This window comes from Spermophilus citellus (genome assembly GCF_964194105.1).
Source record: "Spermophilus citellus genome assembly, chromosome: X".
Classification (NCBI taxonomy): domain Eukaryota; kingdom Metazoa; phylum Chordata; class Mammalia; order Rodentia; family Sciuridae; genus Spermophilus; species Spermophilus citellus.
In genome coordinates, this window is record NC_138190.1 from 110,619,093 (window position 1) to 110,639,397 (window position 20,305).

At 38.8% G+C, this 20,305-nt stretch overlaps 1 protein-coding gene across 1 annotated transcript in view; it reads right to left on the reverse strand.

Annotated features, from left to right (window-relative positions):
• Positions 1 to 18,959, reverse strand: part of LHFPL1 (LHFPL tetraspan subfamily member 1) — a gene marked incomplete at both ends in the record, with an annotated part of 41,269 nt that extends 22,310 nt beyond the window's left edge. The window contains 2 exons of the mRNA XM_081276544.1: positions 7,042 to 7,140; positions 18,458 to 18,959. Coding sequence (XP_081132670.1) covers positions 7,042 to 7,140; positions 18,458 to 18,959 — 601 coding nt within the window. The remainder of the gene's footprint in view (positions 1 to 7,041; positions 7,141 to 18,457) is intronic.
• Between the last annotated feature and the right edge of the window lie 1,346 nt (positions 18,960 to 20,305).

Sequence of the window (20,305 nt, forward strand, 5' to 3'; positions counted from 1 at the left end):
AGCTGCTTTAATTGAATATATTGTTTGAAATGACCAATGAAAAGGATATGATAATTATTGAAATGGAGATTAAAACAAGATACCAAAGTGAAAAAATAAAAAATGTTGCTTATCCCCCAAATCAAATAGTCTGAGGGACAATGGGCAATCTCACACTGGTGGTTGGAGAATAACTTGGTATAATCTCTTTGGAAGGCAATTCATTCATAGTAACCTTTGGAAATTTAAAATATATGTAACTGTTAACCCAATAATTTTACTCCTAGGGACTTATCCAGATACACTAGTATGCTAAGACATACACATAAGGTGTTTTACTGAAATATGTTTTGGAAAAGCCAATAACTGGAAGCAGCCTAAATGTGCATAAATAGAAGAGTGGTTTAAATTTATATAATTCAGTTATTCAACAAATATTCAGTGCTTACTACTTGGTACTGTTCAAGCAGGCACTAGGAAGACAGCAATAAACAGACAAAAATCCCTGCCCTCATGAAGCATATGCTATCTCTAAAATGTAAAAAATGTAGCATGCTTAAAATATAGCAGGAAGATCCATATATAGCTCTTCAAGAGATATGGGTAAGTGAAAAACTCAAAGTGCATAACAGTATAGATAGCTACATAGCTAGATATTTAGGTGGGTATTATGATCCCTGTTGGAACCTCATATTTTTATATCTATTAAACATTCTGGAGAATACAAAAGAAACCTAATGGTCCTTTGAGGGAATGGGGTTGAGGTCACGAAAAAGTCTGAATTTGCATTTTAAACTTTGATGTATGTGCTCTTCTATTTTGTAACATATGAGAACTGCTTTTGATTAAAATAACAGCCTTAAAATATGAAAAGAGAAAAAATAAAAATAACAGCCTTAAATATATAAAGAAATTTGGGCGTTTTTCTGGTTACTCATTGCTGTATAACAAACTACTCCAGAACATAGCAGCTTAAAACAACAATCATTTTATCATGTCTAATGATTCTGTGGGCCAAAATTTGGCCAGGGCTCAACTGGGCAATTCATAGAGTTTAAGGCATTAACTGGGGACATTCAGGGGTATTCTGACTGCTGGTATGGAGGGTCAGGACAGCTCCACTCATGTGTCTGTTGCCTTGGCAGGAATAAAGGTGGACTCAGCTGAGCCTCCTCTGTCTTCAGGTGTCTGTAGAACTTTCTATGAGGTATCAAACAGAATGGTCAGACATTTTATATAATGGCTCAGAGCTCCAAGAAACTTAGATGGAAACTGCAAGTTCTGTAGAAGGTAGGCCTAGAACAAGCTTGATATCACAACTGCCATACTCTACTTAGCTTCTCTAAAGAAGCTAATTCGAATAAGTCTAAAACAGTTTGAGCATTCCTAATCCAAAAATTTGAAAATCAACATGCTCCAGAATCCAAACTTTTTGACCACTAACATGTTACAACAAGTGGAAAATTCTACCCCTGACCTTATGTGACAAGTCAGTCAAAATATAAGCACACTGAAAATGTTGTAAAAAAATTACTTTCAGGGTAAGTATAAAAAGTGCATAAAGAACATAAATGAATTTCATTTTTAGACTTGAGTTACAACCTGGAGATATCTCATTATATACATGCAAACATTCCAAAATCAAGAAAAAATCAAAACACTTCTGTTTCCAAGAATTTCAGATAAGAGATTTTCAACCTGAATTCTAATTAGATTTAATTAGATTAAGTTAAAGTTGTTAAAGGCCAGCCCAGATCTGGTGACAGGGATGGGAGGAAGATTTGGTCTCTCTGTGAGAAAGAGTCAAAGACTTTGTAGCTATTTTTAATTTAATGCAGGCATCAAGATTAGTACCTTAATATAAATTATATCTTTAATAATTCGTATTAGGACTTAAACACATAGCATGTTACAGTTTGGATCTGGAATATTCCTAAAAGGCTTATATACTTAAAGGCTTGGTCTCCATTGCATCACTGTCCACAGGTGAAGCTTTTAGGAAATTATTAGATCATGAGGCCTGTAACCTCATCAGTAGATCAAACCATTTGATGGGCAATAATTTGAATGGACTACTCAGAGGTGGTGAAAACTGTAAGCAATAGGGCCTACTTAGAGGAAGTAGGTCACAGGGGTGCTGCCCTGGAAGGGTTTATCTTCTTCCTGGCCCTTCCCCATTCTTTCCAACTATTATAAGCTGAGCAGCTTTCCTCCACCAGGACCTTCTACCATGATTTTTTTCTGTCTTACTCCAGGCCAAAAACATTGGAACCAGCTGACCATGTACTGAAACCTCTCAAACCATGAGTCCAAAATAAATGCTTCTTCTTCCAAGTTATTTTTCTGAGGTATTAGTCACAACAATGGAAAGCTGACTAACACAATTTAGTATAACTAGAATAGAAATATAGGGAGGCGTAGTTGACAACATGAATATGACCCCTTCAAACTGGAGGATGTAGGAAGCCTTATCAGAGTGTTTAGTGAGCTTTTCTGTCAATGTGATCAAAATACCTGAGAAGAATAACTTGAAGGGGCTGGGGATGTAGCTCAGTGATAGAGCGCTTGCCTCACATGTGGAAGGCACTGGGTTCGATCCTCAGCACCACATAAAAATAAAATAAAGGTATTGTGTCCATCTACAACTAAAATAAATTAAATTAAAGAATAACTTGAAGGATATAAAGTTAATTTTTGACTCATGGTTTCAGAGGTCTCAGTCCATATATGGCCAACTTCATTTCTCTGGGCCTAAGGTGAGGCAAAACATGATGGGGGAAGAGTGTGGTGGAAGGAATCTGCTCCCCTCATGGCAGCCAGGAAGTAGAGAGAGGGATACTGGGGAAGAGGCCATGAGGGAGATCCATCCCTCCAGGGCACACCCCGAGTGACCCACCTCCTCCAGCTACACCCTACCTACCTACAGTTACCACCCTGTCAGTTTATTCAAACTAGGATGGACTGATTAGGTTACAGTTCTTGTAATCCAATCTCTTCTCCTCTGAATGTTCTTACATCAACATAGGAGCTTTTGGGTGGACACCTGCATATTCAAACCATAACACAGAGTGTCAAGGTGAGAAATCTATTTTACTTCCTCTGACTGATTTATAATGCCTGTCTCTATTCTCCTTCTTAGTTCCTCATCTCTTTCAAGCAAGTCATGTAAAGAGCTTTCTTCCTCTGGAAGGCACCATGTGTTTTTGGCTTTTTGCATCTCCCTTTTCCAAAATAAGGAACACATAATAGTGTATGGAGTCTACAGTAGAGTCAAAGTAAATGCTATCAGTTTATAATCTATTTCCTTGTACATTACTTTGTTTTTTTTTAAAGGCTGCCAGTTTCTTTGAGCCAAACATTGTACTGCCTTAGGTAGTTAATAATACAACTTTTATTATTCCATTCTAACAATGATACTGAAACCAATATTATTACTGATCACATTTTACAGAGAAGAAAACTGAGACACAAAAAAAGCAACTTTACTCCCATAAAACAGCTTAGGTAGCATAACTTGGATACCAGTTAAGGTCCTTGATGCTAAGGCCTATGATTTTTCAGTTCAACATGCCGCCTTGTAAGGAAAAAGGAACACACTCAGGATAAGTTTCCCCTATCTCGGTCATCCAACCACACAATACCTAGGGTGTTTCAAGGATGCTTACGCACTACCAGAATACCCAGAACATTAAAGAAATGTCTGGGGAGAAATACCATATTTTTTACTCTTGACATTCCCAAGCTTGGCTATTCCTAAGTATGGAATTACTAATGCACCATAAAAATTTATTTAATTCTATCCCTTGTTTTGTTGCTTCTTCTGGCACCTCCACTTTGCAAGAGAACAACTGTTACAACTGAAACTGTCATGTATGTTTTGGCAGCTTACAAGAAAAGAATCAAGGATGGCATGGGTTTTTACTCCTTTCAGCATTTATCAGAAAGGTGCTAATATAGGGGCATGAAATTGGAAACTGTAATCAGCAAATGAAGGTACTGGAGGGACGAGAGACACTTTGGAAGTTGAAAGAATTCAAACGTAGTCCACCAAAGACTAAATCCTAATTGAGTCCTTCAATTTTTAGGAATTCACAGAACAACATGGTATCCAGTCCATTGAGGAGAGGGGAGCTCATATTGTACAGGACAGATTATAACTAATGAAGGAGAAAGCAATAGAGAGAGAAATGACACTAAAAATTAAAGTAAAAGAAGAAAGAGAAGGCTGTGATATAGCCCAGTGGTAGAGCACTTGCCTAGCATGCATTAATTCCTGGGTTTGATTCCCAGCACTGCAAAAACAAAAACCAAAACCAAACAAACAAATAAATAAAAGAAGAAGAAAAAGAAAAAGAACAATTTTGTCATAAACTTGATTGAAGGGATCAATGTTTAAGGGTAGTTAGTACTAACTACCAGGGTTAAGACAAAGATTTCTACTCTCACTAGTATTATTTAGCATTTTCCTAGGTGTTCTTGCCAGGACAATCAGGAGAGGAAAAGAAACAAAAAGCATCCAGAGTGGAGAGGAAGAAGGTAAACTTTCTCTATTCTCAAGTAATATGAGTTTCTATTTAAACAATCTTAAGGAATACACCAAAAAATTATTAGAATTAATAAAAGAGTTTAGTAAGGCAAACAATTTGAATTTCTATTCACTAAAAAAAGCAATCGGGAAATAAAATTAAGAAAATAATTCTGTTAATTAGCCTGATTTAATCACTTTATGATGTACACCTGATTTATAACATCACATGGTACTCCATAAATATATGAAATTATTATTTGTCATTAAAAATAAAAAAAATAAAATCCAATAAAATGTTTAGGAATAGATTTAACCAAAGACATGGAAATGTGTTCTGAAAACTGCAAAATATCATTAAAAGGAACTAAACACGGCTTAAATAAATGGAAAGTTATCTCATGTTCATTGATTGGAAAACTTAAATCAGAAAATAGCAATACTCTTCAAACTAAGGTACAGATTGACCACTAGCAAAATATCAGCTGGATTTTATGCAGAAATTGACAAGATTAACAAAAAAAAAATCCACATGTAAATCCAAAGGACCCAAAATAGCAAAAGAATTTTGAAAAAGAAGGATCACTCACACTTTCCAATTTCAGCACTTACAAAACTATGGTAATTAAGACTGTGTGGTACTGGCATAGGGATATAGATGAACATCATTGAAATAGAACCAAGAGTGAGATAATAAACCTCTGTATTTATTGGTAATTGATTTTCAACAAGGATACCAACACTATTCAATGAGGGTAAATAATAGACTTTTTAATAAAATGAAAATGTATTTCCACATAAAAATATACACAGAGATATTAGTAGCAATACTATTTATAATAGCCAAAATGTGGGAAAACCCAAGTATGTTTAAATGAAGTGTGTTATACTTACACCACAGAATTTTTAAATTTTTTGTGTCAGGGATTGAACTTGGGTGTGCGTCACCACTGAGTCATGTCCCCAGTCCTTTTTATTTTTTATTTTGTGACAAGGTCTTACTAAGTTGCTTAAGGTCTCACTATATTGCTGAGGCTGGGTTTGAATTTGTGATCCTCCTGCTCCATGCTTCTGAGTCACTGGGATTACAGGCATGTGCCACTGTGCCCAGCTATACATAGAATATTATTCATTCATGAAAAGAAATAGAGACACATGCTACAATATGGATTAATTTTGAAAACTTTACACTAAATGAAAAAAAGATATACAAAATACATTGTATGATTTCATTTAAATGAAATGTCCAGAATAGGTAAATCCATATTGATAGTGTTTGCCACAGGATGGGGGCAGAGGGGAATGAGGACTGAGTGCTAATTGATAAGGGGTTTTGTTTTGTGTTGATGAAAATATTCTGGATTTGTTTAGTGGTGATGGTTGCACATCCTTGGAAATATACTAAATATCACTGATTCATACTTTAAGAGGGTGAATTTCATGGTATGTCAAATATATATCAATAAATCTATTATTTTTAATAAGTAGAATTATAAGTCCAATAACCAAGTAGGAAAAGTAGGCTAAATGTTCAGGTTCCCATAGCCCAACTAGCAGGACCAGTGGCTTGATTCCAATTTCTTCAACCACTGCCCCAAATATTTCATCATTCCTTCTCCTGTGGCAGAATTATTTTATTTACCAGTCAGCCCTATCTTGTGTCAAGAACACTGAACATTCCAGCATCCAAACTTGTCACATCTTCTGTACAACAATGCCCTCATATAATGTTTGTACAGAGAACCAATCCTTCCCAAACACAGGTGAGACAAAACTTAGAACAGTCTGATGCAATAGAAAGAAAGGGAAGTATTAGAGCATAAATTCTGTGCGAGAGGGTGGTCTGTTGTTCCCAAATCCTTTCCTATAACTGACAATACTCAAGAAAACTTAGACATCTCTCCTCCTACTCTCTTCATCATGATAGTTTGGGGAAATGTTTTGAAGTGTTCCAATGAGAGGCTAATCTATGACCAATTCATAATTGTAAATCTAAGCCATACTCAGATTTGGCAAACCAGAAAATGATCGAGTGTTATATCTGTCACCTATTCCAATATTTAATAGCCTTTACCATTAGGAACCATCTGGGTTCCTTATGCTTCATGTACAATAAATTACCTCTTCTTATATCCTCAGTGGAAATTGGTAAGAGATACTGTGGATTTATATTTGGAAAATAGTGCTAGAACGAAACATTAATAGTAACTAGGATTTATTCAGAAGATGATAGATCATTAGTCTCCAAGTATTTTAAATCCCCATTTAAATAAAGTTATCCAAAACTTGTCAATGAACTCTGAGCAAAAAATGCATAAATAGTGTAGAAAACACTTAAATAAATGGAATTTATAGTCAATTCTTACAAGTTAGCAAAGCCAGATAAGTCTGGCGAAACCACCACCTTCTGTAAGCTAACAGCATGAGAGAGTCAGGTATATACCACTACCAAGAAGAGGTCCCTCCAAGAGATAAAGCACTTTAGAAAAACAGATTTCCCATGAATCATCACTGCCATTCTGCCCAGGCCACCTTACCTAACTGAAATTGATTGGAGACATTCCCACATGTTTGCATTATCTCCGGGCTATTCCATCCTAAAGGATATAATGCACAGCCTGAGCTTATCAGGAGTCCTGGAAAGAAAAACATAAAAACAAGTACAAAAAATACAACAGGTTTTCTGTTACCCCATTATCCCCCTTAATGAGCTCAGCTCAAATTCTGCCTCCCCATTCAGAGCTTCCCCTTCTCCTTTTACTCTAAATTCCTCTGATACTGCCAACTCAAAAGGATTTATTTGCCATATCATAGATGGTAGGTGTAGTAGACGTTTCAGGAGACATCTCCTAAAGGAAGGGTAGTATTGGAAATTGAGACAGGTCAATACATATTTTGCAGTTAATACTATTGATAAATAACTTATAAGTCTTCTCCAACCTGTTCTAAGTTGGTCTGGTTTAAAGAAAATAACAATGTAAAGATCACTACTATTTCCTAAAATCAAACCTTTTTTAAGTGTCATTTATGACCCTACTAGCTATAAGTGGGTCATAATTTTTGTCACACAGAATTAGCAGTCAAAACTGAGATCTGGGGCTGGGGATGTGGCTCAAGCGGTAGTGCGCTCGCCTGGCATGCGTGCTGCCTGGGTTTGATCCTCAGCACCACATACAAACAAAGATGTTGTGTTCGCCGAAAACTAAAAAATTAATATTAAAAAAAAACTGAGATCTTTTCAGCGTACACACTGAAAAGATTTTTGTCTGTTGATCAGGGCAAAACACTCCCTCTTCCTCAAAAAATAATATCAGCTTCAAGCCAAGCATCCCTCCATTATTTGGCTTCTAGTACCTTCTATCATGCCCCTTGCCTTTACTCCCCTTTGATTTAGGTCATTTAGAAACTACAGAGAAACTCTGTGGTATCTTAGTGGAAATCTTATTCTTCTAACCAGAGACACAAATCTGGGTCTGCTTGGCAACACTGTCTTCTAAGGGCAACTGCCTTACCCATAGCTCTTTTTTACTGTCTACATTTTCACATTTTAGAATCTATCACACTATTCTGCCTTTAGCCACAGAAAATTGGGTCAAGAATGTGCACCTGATGAAAAAATACAACCAAATTCATTGGGTGGTCAGTAATGGGTGACATTATAGTCTGGCATGAAGAGAGGAGCTGGACCACATTCTTATTTCTGAAAATTTTAACTGATAAACATAGGGATGGTGAGCTAATAAACAGATAGTGGCAAAAGAAACACCAAGAGGTAGAATCATATAAGCCAAAGCCAGATTCAATTCAAAGTTATGGGTGAAAATCAGTTCTGGGTCAGCTGAGCAAATTGATGGGTAGAGGGGGAGACTAAAATAGAAAAGTGACATGAACTAAACACACCATGGTAAAATTTTCTTATTGTCCATGAAAATAGAAAAAAAAAGCCCTTATTGATGGGTTTCCAATGTTTATTTCCTTGTTATAATAAACTCCCTTTTCATTGAGGCAAATCAAGGAGTCTCTACTATTTGCAACCAAGAGGGTCTAATTGTAAGACCAATATACTGGGTGCCATACCAAAACACACAACAGGGATACCTGCCATTAATGTGGATGCAGAATTGCCACAGTTCAGGAACTTGGTGGATGATGCCTGACTAGCATTCTTATAGGTTCCACAGCTCTGGTGATCAGTGGCACAGTGAAAGGCAGGCTGTTCCATGGACTGTTGGCTTCACTTTGCACCTCTTTCTAAACTGAGGAAGATTCCATCTACATGCTAAGAAGCTCAGAAGCCCTCTTTGCCTCAGGATGTGTTCTTTAGGAAGAAGATCTCAAAGTACTTTCCAAGTTAGTGTGCACATGGCAAGCAGTTTTTCTCACTACTTAGTGAAGCCATGGGAGAAGAGGAGGACCTTAAAATATAAGTGAGGAGGGCGTAAATAGGGAAATGGAGAGAACTAAATGATAGTGAGGAAGGTTTTAGAACTGCAAAGAATGACCAATGAAGGTTTAACATTCCCTTCAGTGGAAAACTTAAAATTAGTAAGCTTTCTTGCCTGTCTCATAGCTTTACAAGAAATGAAACTGGTGGCTCAAAGATTTTTCTAGGCTTTGGAATTTGTCCAGCAGCAGTAAAACAATACCCCCGTTTTTCACCACAGATAAACTAAAATTCTATGCTATGAGGAGGCAGCCCAGAGTATGCACAATGGGTTAAGACAAAACTGCAAAAGAAACTAAGCCTTTTCCTGTACAGTGTCTACCCTTTGTGGGAAGAGTAAATAAAGACTGAGCTTTCCCACAGAGACTAGGAGAAAAGAACACAAGTTTATAAAAGAACATCAGCTCTACTTTCCAACCTCCACTTTCAGATCCCCAGGACTGGCAAGAACTCTGACTTCTCAAGCAGGAACTACTGTTGGCCAAGTGCCTTTCTTGGCACAGCAGGGGGGAACCTTCCTCCCTCTTTAGTACTTTTGCTCCTCAGGCATCATCATGCAGAGATCAGGTCAGAAATTAACCCCTCCCTGAAACATTCCCTCATCATCCCCAATGCCCTAGCTGATATATTCTCCTCATCATGGTTCCCATAACACCCTATGCTTAGCCTACTGACTAAAATACCCTGTAATGTATATTCTTTATATTGGCTTGTAATCTGTTTTCCTCATTAGAGTGTGTATCCCTTGAAGGCAAGAGCCATATTTATCTTCGATTCTATATCCTTGGCACCTGGTACATATTATGTGCTCAATGAATATATTTGTTTCAGAATATTCAGCTTCCTGGGGCTCGGGCTGTGGCTCAGTGGTAGCGCACTTGCCTGGCATGTGTGAGGCACTGGGTTTGATTCTCAACACCACATATAAATAAATAAAACAAAGGTCTATCAACAACTACAAAACTATTTTTTTTAAATAAAAAGAATATTCAGCTTCCTTAACCTACATTCCCCAAGGGGCAAGCCATCTGAAGAGACTTCCATAGTGTTTAAAAGATCATCCTAGATATCTGATATAGTCATAAAAGCTTAGAGAGGAAAGAAACTTTGTAATGACCTACTTTACTCCCTCCCTATTACAGATCTACAGAGATAGGTGCTGAGGCCCTGAGAGGGAATGTGATTTACCCAAGATCATATAGTCAGTTACTGGCAACACTTTTTCTCACTGATCAGAGAGATTATCAGCATTTAAAGGCTCCATTTTTTATTGATGGTTGTCCAGTAATGACTACCTTTGGGCAAGATTATCTCTTAACATGAGGCATTTTGCAGGTATTAGATCCAAAAAGACAGCAAAGCATGATGGTTTAAGAGAACAGGTTCTGGAGTCAGCCTAGACCTAAGTTTAAATTCCTGCTCTGCCACCTAAGGGCTGTGTGATTTCAGATATGTTACTTGATCTCTCTGTACCTTAGTTACCTCATTTTTAATGGAAACAATATTAGTACTGTATCTTACATAGCTGTTCCAACAATCAATGAGATTAGTGCACATAAAGTGACTGCTATATAGAAAATACTCAACAAAGATTTATTATTATTCAACAGCTGCCTCTCCCTGAGGCTCCTTTCCCAGTTTCTGCCTATATTCCCTGTGCTAATTTGTTCTTCACTTCTCTGTCTTCATAACAGATTTTAAAAAGCCAAAAGCTGAGCAGGGCTCAGTTCAAAAGATGTCTCATTGAAGTAATTTTCCTGCAATTTTGCGGAGCTACCTGGCCAAAGACCAGAACTCTGTCAGGCATCCTGCCCCAGTGTGTATAGCTCCCCACTCTGCCCAATCTGCCCTCACACCACCCCCATCCCCTCATCCTGCCTTTTAGACAAGTGAGCACATTGGATTGTAAACATACTTCATGGGGATATGTGACTTGTAACTGACAGCTGAATCCATTACATTTGATCATAGCTGGAAAATGATGCCTTGGGGGACACATTAAAAATAAAAATGAACTCACAGGATAATTCATCCTCAATTATGTTTGTCCCCAACAGTTCTTCTCATCAATTTGGGGTTGTGAAAATGTGCTGCTACTATCAACAGGGAAGTCATTTGCCAGTACCAGGTTCTGCCAACTTCTGGAACAGTAGGGACAAACTTGGACTTCAAATACAGGTATTTAATTTAGTAACTATGGCCCAGTACTATGCATTTTAAAAGTACTCTGCGGGGAGGTTGGGATTGTGGCTCAGTGGTAGAGTGCTTGCCTAGAACGTGTGGGGCCCTGGGTTCGATCCTCAGCACCACATATAAAGAAAATAAAGGTATTGTGTCCAATTACAACAGAAAAATAAATATTTTTTTTAAAAAGTACTCTATGATACTGATGCATCTAGTCCTGGTAACAACACTTGAGAAAAGCAGCAGTAAAAATGTTAAGAACAGGAATTCTGGTGGCAGAGAACACCAGTTTAAATCCAGTTCTGCCACATATGAGCTGCAGTTTTGGCTCCCTCTTCTCTTACATGTCATTACTCATGCCCAATTTTATTGCCCCTCCAACCGTAACAGTTCGAGAAGTCTGTCCCAAGTGCATATTCTCAGCTAGGCATTTTTTCTATTCTTATCTGCTTCTCAGAAAGGTTAAAAAAAAAAAGCTCTATAGAGTGTGCTACAAACTTCTTTTCCTACTGTACAGGCACAGATATCTAATGGGCTGCCATTTTGTTTCCATTTCTCAGCTGCTCTCCTCTGTAAGAATCACCTATCACAAAATGTACCAGATGTCCTTCTCAAATATGGTGGCTATAGTTTGAACTCTCTGCCCTGACCAAACAGAGACTTGAGTTGGACACTTACTTAGCTTCACCCTTGCAACAACTTTAATACTAATATATACCCTCAGGTATAAAATCTCAGACAGAACTGAGAGGCCTCTCTCCAGATGTCCCAGCTGCCCTCAATCTTCCCTCTGTTCCAAGAATGATTATTTTCTCATATCCTAATAGTTGTATAACCCTGTCCCAAGTGCACATTCTCAATCAGATCCATATCTCCGGACAGTACTAACTTCCTTGCTGGGTATTACCAGCCCCCTTTGTCCTGCTCCCCATGCACAAGTACAACTGTTGAGTGAACAGCCATTTTGTTACACTCTCCTTCTATCTCCACATTCCCTATTCTGCATGGCTTCCAATTCTCCTCTCCAAACATTTTCAATAGGTAGTTTGAATTTACTACTCTGAACAGAAGCCTAGTGTGGATTAATTTCTTATTAATTTTCTCAGTTTATAGCACTTATAGCAACTTCAATATAAATAAATATAACTCTGGAAAATTTACAACCTGCCCTCTAACTGTATCTCAGCTTTCCCTTCCCAGGAAACTCCCCCACTCACCTCTCCTATTCATTTGATTCCATATTCCCTCTCAGAGAGTTCACACCTACTAGAGATGTCAAAAGTAAATCAATGGAGGCTTCACAGAGTGACTGCATGGAACCTGGCCTTTGAGAGATTGGTAACTATTTATAGGCAGAGATGTAAGAAAAGAGAATTCCAGAAAGAAGCAACATCATAAACAAAATGAACAAAGTTTCTTAAATTTTAGTGTGTACTAAAATCATGTTGGGAAATGATAAATAAGAAATATGAGACAGTAAGTTACTTTTGCTATGGGGACCAGGGAATATAATGAGAGTATGAAAAGGCTTCAACTTTATTGGCAATATTCTATTTTTTAAGCTAAGCAAATGTATACATCTGAATTATTTCATAATATATTTCCAAAATCAAATCAGGATGTGTAAAATGTAGATTGGCAGGCCTCTAGCCTATGCCAAAATACTAAGGAATCTGCACTGGCTCTACAGGTAATTCTTATACAAGTGGTTCAAGAACCACTCCAAAAATCACTGAGATAGGAGTTCTTCCTTAAAGGAAAGAAGAAAAATCAAGAGCACCAGTGCATAAAGCTTAAAACAGAGAGTCAGAAGCTCAGGACAATATTTTCTGCTCTGTTCCAATTTGCTATGTAAGTCTTCCTCAAATGTCATTTCTAAAACAGAAAGCCACTTGCTCAGTATAGTAAGGATAAATGACATAAATACCTGGTAAAATTTTGGAAAACTTTCTAGGAAACACATGGTTTCCAAAGAGGATTTTTTTTTTGTATTAGGGATTGAACCCATGGGTGCTTAACCACTGAGGCACATCCCCAGCCCATTTTTATATTTTATTTAGAGACAAAGTCTTGCTGAGTTGTTTAGGCCCTTGTTAAGTTTCTGAGGCTGGCTTGGAACCTGTGATCCTCCTGCCCCCAGCCTCCTGAGCCACTAGAATTACAGGCAAGTGCCACCATCCTGATGAGGATAAATTTTAAAATTAACAAATAATAAATGGGTGCAAAGTTATTATTAGATTAGAGGAATAAGTTCTGGCATTCTGTTGCACAGCAGGGTGAATATAGTTAACAATGAGTATAATAACAATAACCATTGTATATTTCAAAACAGCTAGAAAAGCGGATCTTGAATGCTCCCTTCACAAAAAAAAAATGATAAATGTTTGAGGTTATATACATGCTAATTAGCCTTATTTCATAATTACACAATTTATACATGTGTTAAAACATTATAGTTTTTAGAAAGATGGCAACTTTTTGAAAATCAAGTTTTCAGTGATTTGTTTCCAGTGGCAACTTTCTTTCAGCCTGTAGCATGTAGCATTAGGATCTTAGATACAGAAATCATCCCTCTCTGTCTGGGTATGTAACATACTATCCCCTTAACAAACAAAAAATATCCAGGGTAGTGATCTGCCTTTGGGTTGGGGAAAGGAAACACGGCACATATACCAGAGTCACTGGGGACATTTTTCCAAACATGCAGCCTTCCACCTTTTGCTGTGTATATAAGAATGGAAATTAGGGAGTTCACATTCTTTTAAACACTCTTGATGATTTTGATACATTCTCTGCTCTAGAAAGATTCTTGGCCTCCCTCGAGTAACCCAATCCAAGATCTTACACTTTTTTCCTGCCAAGAAGTTCCTTATATTTACTTCTCACCTATTCCTTCTTGGTTTAACTCTCACTGAAGATAGAGGATAATTCACAAGCATCATGCATATGCATACACAGGGGAATGTGAATAATGACCATGTTCTCAGGGACCAGGGGAGCCAGCTGGTTGGAAAACTCAGCATCCCCAGTGTTGAAATAATCTCCTGGCCAGATGTTTCCTTCACCGGTCAGAGCAGGGCACAAAGGTCCCAGTGGAAGGCTCTCTGGACCCTAAGCTAGTTCAGCTGGATCAGCTGCAGGTGGAGCAAATGGGACCCAAGGGCCCCATCAGGTCACCTTGCTGAGTATGACTCAAGCCAGCAGCCCTTTATTTCTTCCTGTCTCTCCCACTTCCCACCACTCATCTCTGTGGGCAGCCGCCAGACCCGGGAACAAGAGTCAGGCAGGGGGAGGAGGTAGTTCTTAATGGATACTCCAGTTCTTCAGTGGTTTGGGGTCTGGCAGAGATAATCCAGACCTGCAACAAATTGGCTCCTCCTCTGATGTATTTCGGTTAATGCACTAGCTGCCGAGAAGCAGCCAGGCCCAGAGCAACAAAATCAATTCCCTCATCTGAACAACAAGCATAAACTTAACCCCCAGAGCTCTTTCTCTTGTGTCTTTTATCCATGGAGTTTCAAATGCTGCCTAGGTTTGACTTCCTGCCACTGGCAAAACCCATCTCTGAAAATTAGATCCAAGATCTGTGAAGAGCAATAGGTAATGGTCATGTGCCAAGGAGATCCTAGAAAATATGGTACATCCAAGCAGTCTTCACCATTCCTTCACATTTGGTATAACCTTGACAGCCACCAGTCTTTAAAAAAGAGGCAGGATGGCTGTTAACATTGGCCAGTGTTTCAGATAGGGTAGCTATAGAAGTCTAGCAATCTGGCCCAATATTATTCCCTTGCCTGAGATAAACCTGGTAGCCTAGCCTTGTTCTTGACCCTTTGTAGGACTACTGTCAAGTGATACTTTAATCTTGAATGTAAAAGACACTCATCAAAATGTGAACACCATGACCAAGTTCCTAACATGAGGGTTTTGGGAAATATAGAATGGCAGAATCATTTGACATGAAAATAGAATTCATATTTTGACTTCTTCTGTATGACACCTGCCCCTCAGTCAAACTTCTGTCCCACTTATCCTCTAGGAATGTCCAAGTCCCTGCTTCAATAATTCCCTTTGAGTTTCTAGACCTAGGAGGTAAGATCAATTAAAATGTATCATATGGAGAACTATGAGGGTTCTTCCATGAAAGTTTCAGTCAAGTCCCCAAGAGAAAGTAAGCTATTAATGCTTGGAGTCTGATGAAGGCTGTTGTTACTGCTCTTCTGATTCCTGCCCTTAGACCTTCCTCCTTCTCTTTTGAGAACTGGAAACTCTCAAAAAGGCAAGCAGGACTAAGTTGTCACTCTCTTGTCAGAAGACAAGAAAGCTCAGGGGGTTAATAGCTCTACACAGAAACCTGGAAAAATAAAAAGTATATGAACTAACCCAGATCTCACATGTCCTGTGTATCCCAACATAAAGTAAATATTTCTTTAGCCGTGCATTCATCCTTTCTATAGTTAACTGAACACCTGCTCTGTGCCAGGCACTGAGCTGGGCCCTGGGGCTATAATTTTGATGGGAAGGATTCTATCTCTCCTGTCAGTCAAGTGTCAATTGCTAAAATAACGTTTCCATAGAAGTGCTCAATTAACAATAACACACCCAAGAATATAGGTGAAAGGTGATACCAATTCAGTTCCCAAAGTGGCACTCCATGTGGTACCCAGGGAGTTCCCCAAGGGAAATAAAATCATTGGCTTATATCAGTATTAGCATCTGATGGTTTGGTACCATGGTTTTTAAGGAAAAGAAAGGAACTATTCTAATTAAACTTTTCAGTGTGGCTAGAAAACCCATCAGTGACTAAAATGTAGGAAAATTCAGAGAGGAGGGTAGCTAAAATGGTAACTCAGATTTTAGATTTTTACAATGAGAGTATGTTCAAAGAAAGAACCAGAAAGCATCCCCTCAAGTGGTGCAACAAGAAAAATCTGGGGCTTTACATATGCAGGCCAGGAAACCATGGTATCTTAGTCCAGGGTTTCTCAGTCTTGGCACTATCAGCATTTGGGACTGGATGCTTTTTAGTTGTTGAGGTATAGAGGTGTCTTCCTCTTGTGAATTATAGGATGGTGAGCAGTTCCTTTGCTTTACCCACTTATGTCAAGAGCTACCTTCCCAAATTTCAATAACCAAGAATATCTCCAACCTAGGCTCTATGGTGCACACCTATAATTACAATGACTTCAGGAGGATGAGGCAAGAGGATTCTAAGGTGAAGGCCAACCTCAGCAACTTAGTGAAGCCCTGACTCAAAATAAAACATAAAATAGGGCTGGGAATGTGGCTCGGTAGTTAAGGGTCCCTGAGTTCAATCACTGGTACAAAAAAAAAAGTCTCCAGGCCTAACCAACCAGATGTCCTCTCATGGGAGAGGGGATGCAAATCTATCCTCAGGTGAAAATCAGTGCCTAAGCTCATCACTACCATCTCACTTGAAGGCCAATTAACTGAATGACATCATTGGAGAAAGGAAACAAAATTCAGATATGAACTGAATTTTTAAGGGGATAAATTTGAGGAGAATGAAGCACAGGAAAAGTCACATCATTTGCCTATAAGAGCCATACAGCACTGTGGTAAAAGAAATAGAGGTGAAATCCAACTTTCATGACTCTAGTCATCCATACTGTTGTGCTTATACAGGTGATAGTGTTGATGAATTAAATAATGATTCTAAAACCCTGAAATAACAATGAATTTATCAGTGGACTTTTCCTAGTGCCCCATCTAGGCTTAAAAATAGCACAAATATGCACACATATATTTATCTATCTAATTTGGGATTTCTTCTCAAATGGTCTAAATTAACTGCCTCCCATTGTCTTCCTGCAGTCCGACATTATGGCATTTTGCTCTTTCCTAGCCCATCCAGACTCCCAGTGTCTCAGGTTATTTGCACTAAAATTAAGAGGAAACTGAATAAGTGAAAGGACATTGTAGGGTGGATCAAGGCCATGAGAAACCTGAGTAGAATTAGTGAATGGCCGTCCAACAAGGATAAAGGAGTCATATACATTGTGTCTGGCACTTAGCATTTAACTAATTAGAGGTGCATTTCTTTAATGAGGACTGTTAGTAATTAGTACCTATGTGTATGTATTTATCAGATCACTGTCCTCCGAGATAACTACCAGAAAGCAGTGTTCTTCGGGATCAAGTTCATATTGGAACAAGAACACTAGAGCATGTGTTGCTGTCAATGGAAGAGAGAAGTGAATAATATTCTCTTTATAATTTTTTTGCATTGAGAATAATTCTATTTCAGTGAATTTAACTATGCCAATCAGTGAAGTCCATAATGAAATGGGATTTTTGCTTTGCTTTTTTGTTTTTGTTTTTGTTTGTTTGGTAAGTAGTTTAGTTATAGATGGACACAATACCTTTATTTTATTTAGGTTTTGTTTTTGTGGTGCTGAGAATTGAACACAGTGCCTTACACCTGTTAGGAGAGTGCTATAAAACTGAGCTACAACCCCAGTCCATTGTTATTATTTTTGTTTTTGTTTGACACATAATAATTATATACATTTATGGGCTACAGTGTAATAATTTGATACATGTATACAATATATAATGATCAAATCAGAGAAGTTAGCATTTCCATCTCCTTAAACATTTCTTTATGTTGAGGGCCTTCAAACTCTTCTCTTCAAGTTCTATATAAGATATACAATAAATTGTAGACTATAGTCACCCTACGATGATATAGAACACTAGAACTTATTCCTCCTAACTAACTATATTTTAACTTATCTTACCTCCATCTATTTCACTTCCTCTTCCCCCTCTTGGCCTCTAGGGACCACTATTGTACTCTCTTTTACTTTGAGATCAACTTCTGGATAATATTCTTTTTTTTTTTTTTTTAGAGAGAGTGAGAGAGGAGAGAGAGAGAGAGAGAGAGAGAGAGAGAGAATTTTTAATATTTATTTTTTAGTTCTCGGCGGACACAACATCTTTGTTGGTATGTGGTGCTGAGGATCGAACCCAGGTCGCACGCATGCCAGGCAAGCGCGCTACTGCTTGAGCCACATCCCCAGCCCCTGGATAATATTCTTAAATGGATACCCTGCAGGTGCAAAAATAAAGGCCATGCAACAAATATCAATTCTGCCTACTAGCCAATTTTTCTGTGAATAAAACCCTGATGTATGTTGCACTTTAGGAATTCCTAGACTACATATTTCAAAAAAGTCACCATTCATAACTTAGAGTTAGATAAAGTGGAAGAGATGTGGGTGGATTTTCGCATAAGGCCATAATCCCCACATTCCCCATCCTAAGGCTCTCTTACTTACTCAACCCCATGGACACAGTCTTACCTCCTACAAATTGTGCTGCTCCCATGCAACGTCCCATCATTCTGGAGATGAGTTCCTCCATGCAGCAGCCCAAGACAGCAGCCAGTGCCACCAGGAGCAGCAGAGCACAGCCAGCACCTGTTACCACTGTGCACATCTGCCAGGCCAGACTTGGTATGGCACTGAAGCTGGCATAGCGCCCACATTCTTCAACCATAATCAGACTGTGCCCCTCTCCCCGTACAGGGTAGTTGCATCTCCGGAATGTGCTGAATGACACTGGCTTCCCCAACTGGGATCCAAAGAGCCAGTAAGGCAGGAAGTAACTAGTAGAACTGGCCAGAGCAGTAACAAGGGACAGGAAAGCCCAGAGGGTCCCAACCAAGGTCAAGCTGCTCCTCATGGTCTCAGGTTTCTCTGCAGGGATGGGAAGATCAGTTGGGTCACAGTACCAAATGGAAAAGTTAGCATGTAGGTTCCACAGGCTGATTTTTTCATCTAAACGACCAGTCCTGGGGTTCATTTATGTGCCACTTGGCCCTTGCTTCTGCATGAGATTAGCCTCTCAAAGACAATTTGGGTCCTTTTGGGATCCTGCTTTCCATCTTTCTTTCCTTCTGCTTGGTTCAGAGTTCTGTAGTCACTATCCTGCAGTGGAATAATCATAGAACTGAATTAGTCACTGCTCTGCCAACCCAGTGTAGCCAGATCCATCATCTTATAACTTGTGGCATACTGCTTAGACCTAGTGGTAGGAAGAGAATCTGTAGGAAGACAAAACTGCTTCAAGAGTCTCTGGGAATTCCAGCTGAACAGCTTTGCAGATCTGCAGGCTTGGAAACAGGCAATATCTTGAGAGGTGAGGAACAAAGTTGTTTTCAGAAAGTGAAGAAGGAAGATGAATCACAGACCTGTCCCTTATGGATGGGCAGGAGAGCTCACCGTGGAGCTATGAGATGTATCAATTTGACTTAGATAGGATGTCTAACAGTGTGTTACTGTAGGCTTTTCAGTGGGATACATCAGCCAAGTTGAAATGGATAGAATAAAATGATAGAAGCCCAGTCTTGTACTCTATTCCAGTCACTGAGAGACTACCATTCAGTCACTTTTCAGACAACCAAAATGGAAGGCAACATTCCAACCAGTGGTGTTTAACTCTAGACTGGCTACAAATGAAAGCCTCCTCATTATTTGCTAGCTATAGTGAAGAAAGTTTCTCATGTCTCTCAAACAGATCATAATTATGCATTCCCTGCCTTGTAGCAGACATACATAGTTGTAAGGACCCTTCAAGGTCCCTTTCGGAACAAGTCATCTCAGCTTCAAGATGCTGAGAGATTTTCCAGATCTAGTCTCCTTAGCCCAGCTCCTAAATGGTTTTTACAGACCCTTCAATCAAAAATCCACCACTTCCTCCCAATCCATTAATCTGCCATTGCTTTCTGGCTAGGTTCTGTATTAGGGCGGCTGGAGACCACACTGCAGCTTGATGACAGCACTGTGAATGTCTCCAGCAGGCAGATGGTGGAGTATGTTTCAGAAACATCTCCATGATTCATCACCATTGCTAAAAGTTACAGGTAGTGAGGCTGGAGAGGGGAGATGGTGATAAGGCCCAAAAAAAGGAGATGGACAGGAACTAGTATGGGGTTGCCACATTGCCAATTTGGGATGCTAAACAGGAACAAGTAGCAGTCATATTCAGAGTCTCAAGGTCTCAGACATGAGCCCTCTCACAAGCATCATCAAACACTGCCTGGCACAGGGTAGGTATTACAATTCATGTTTGTTTAATGAAACCCTTTCATAGAATCATCCAATTTCCAGACTGGCAGGGACCTAAATGAATCACCTAATCCAACTTTC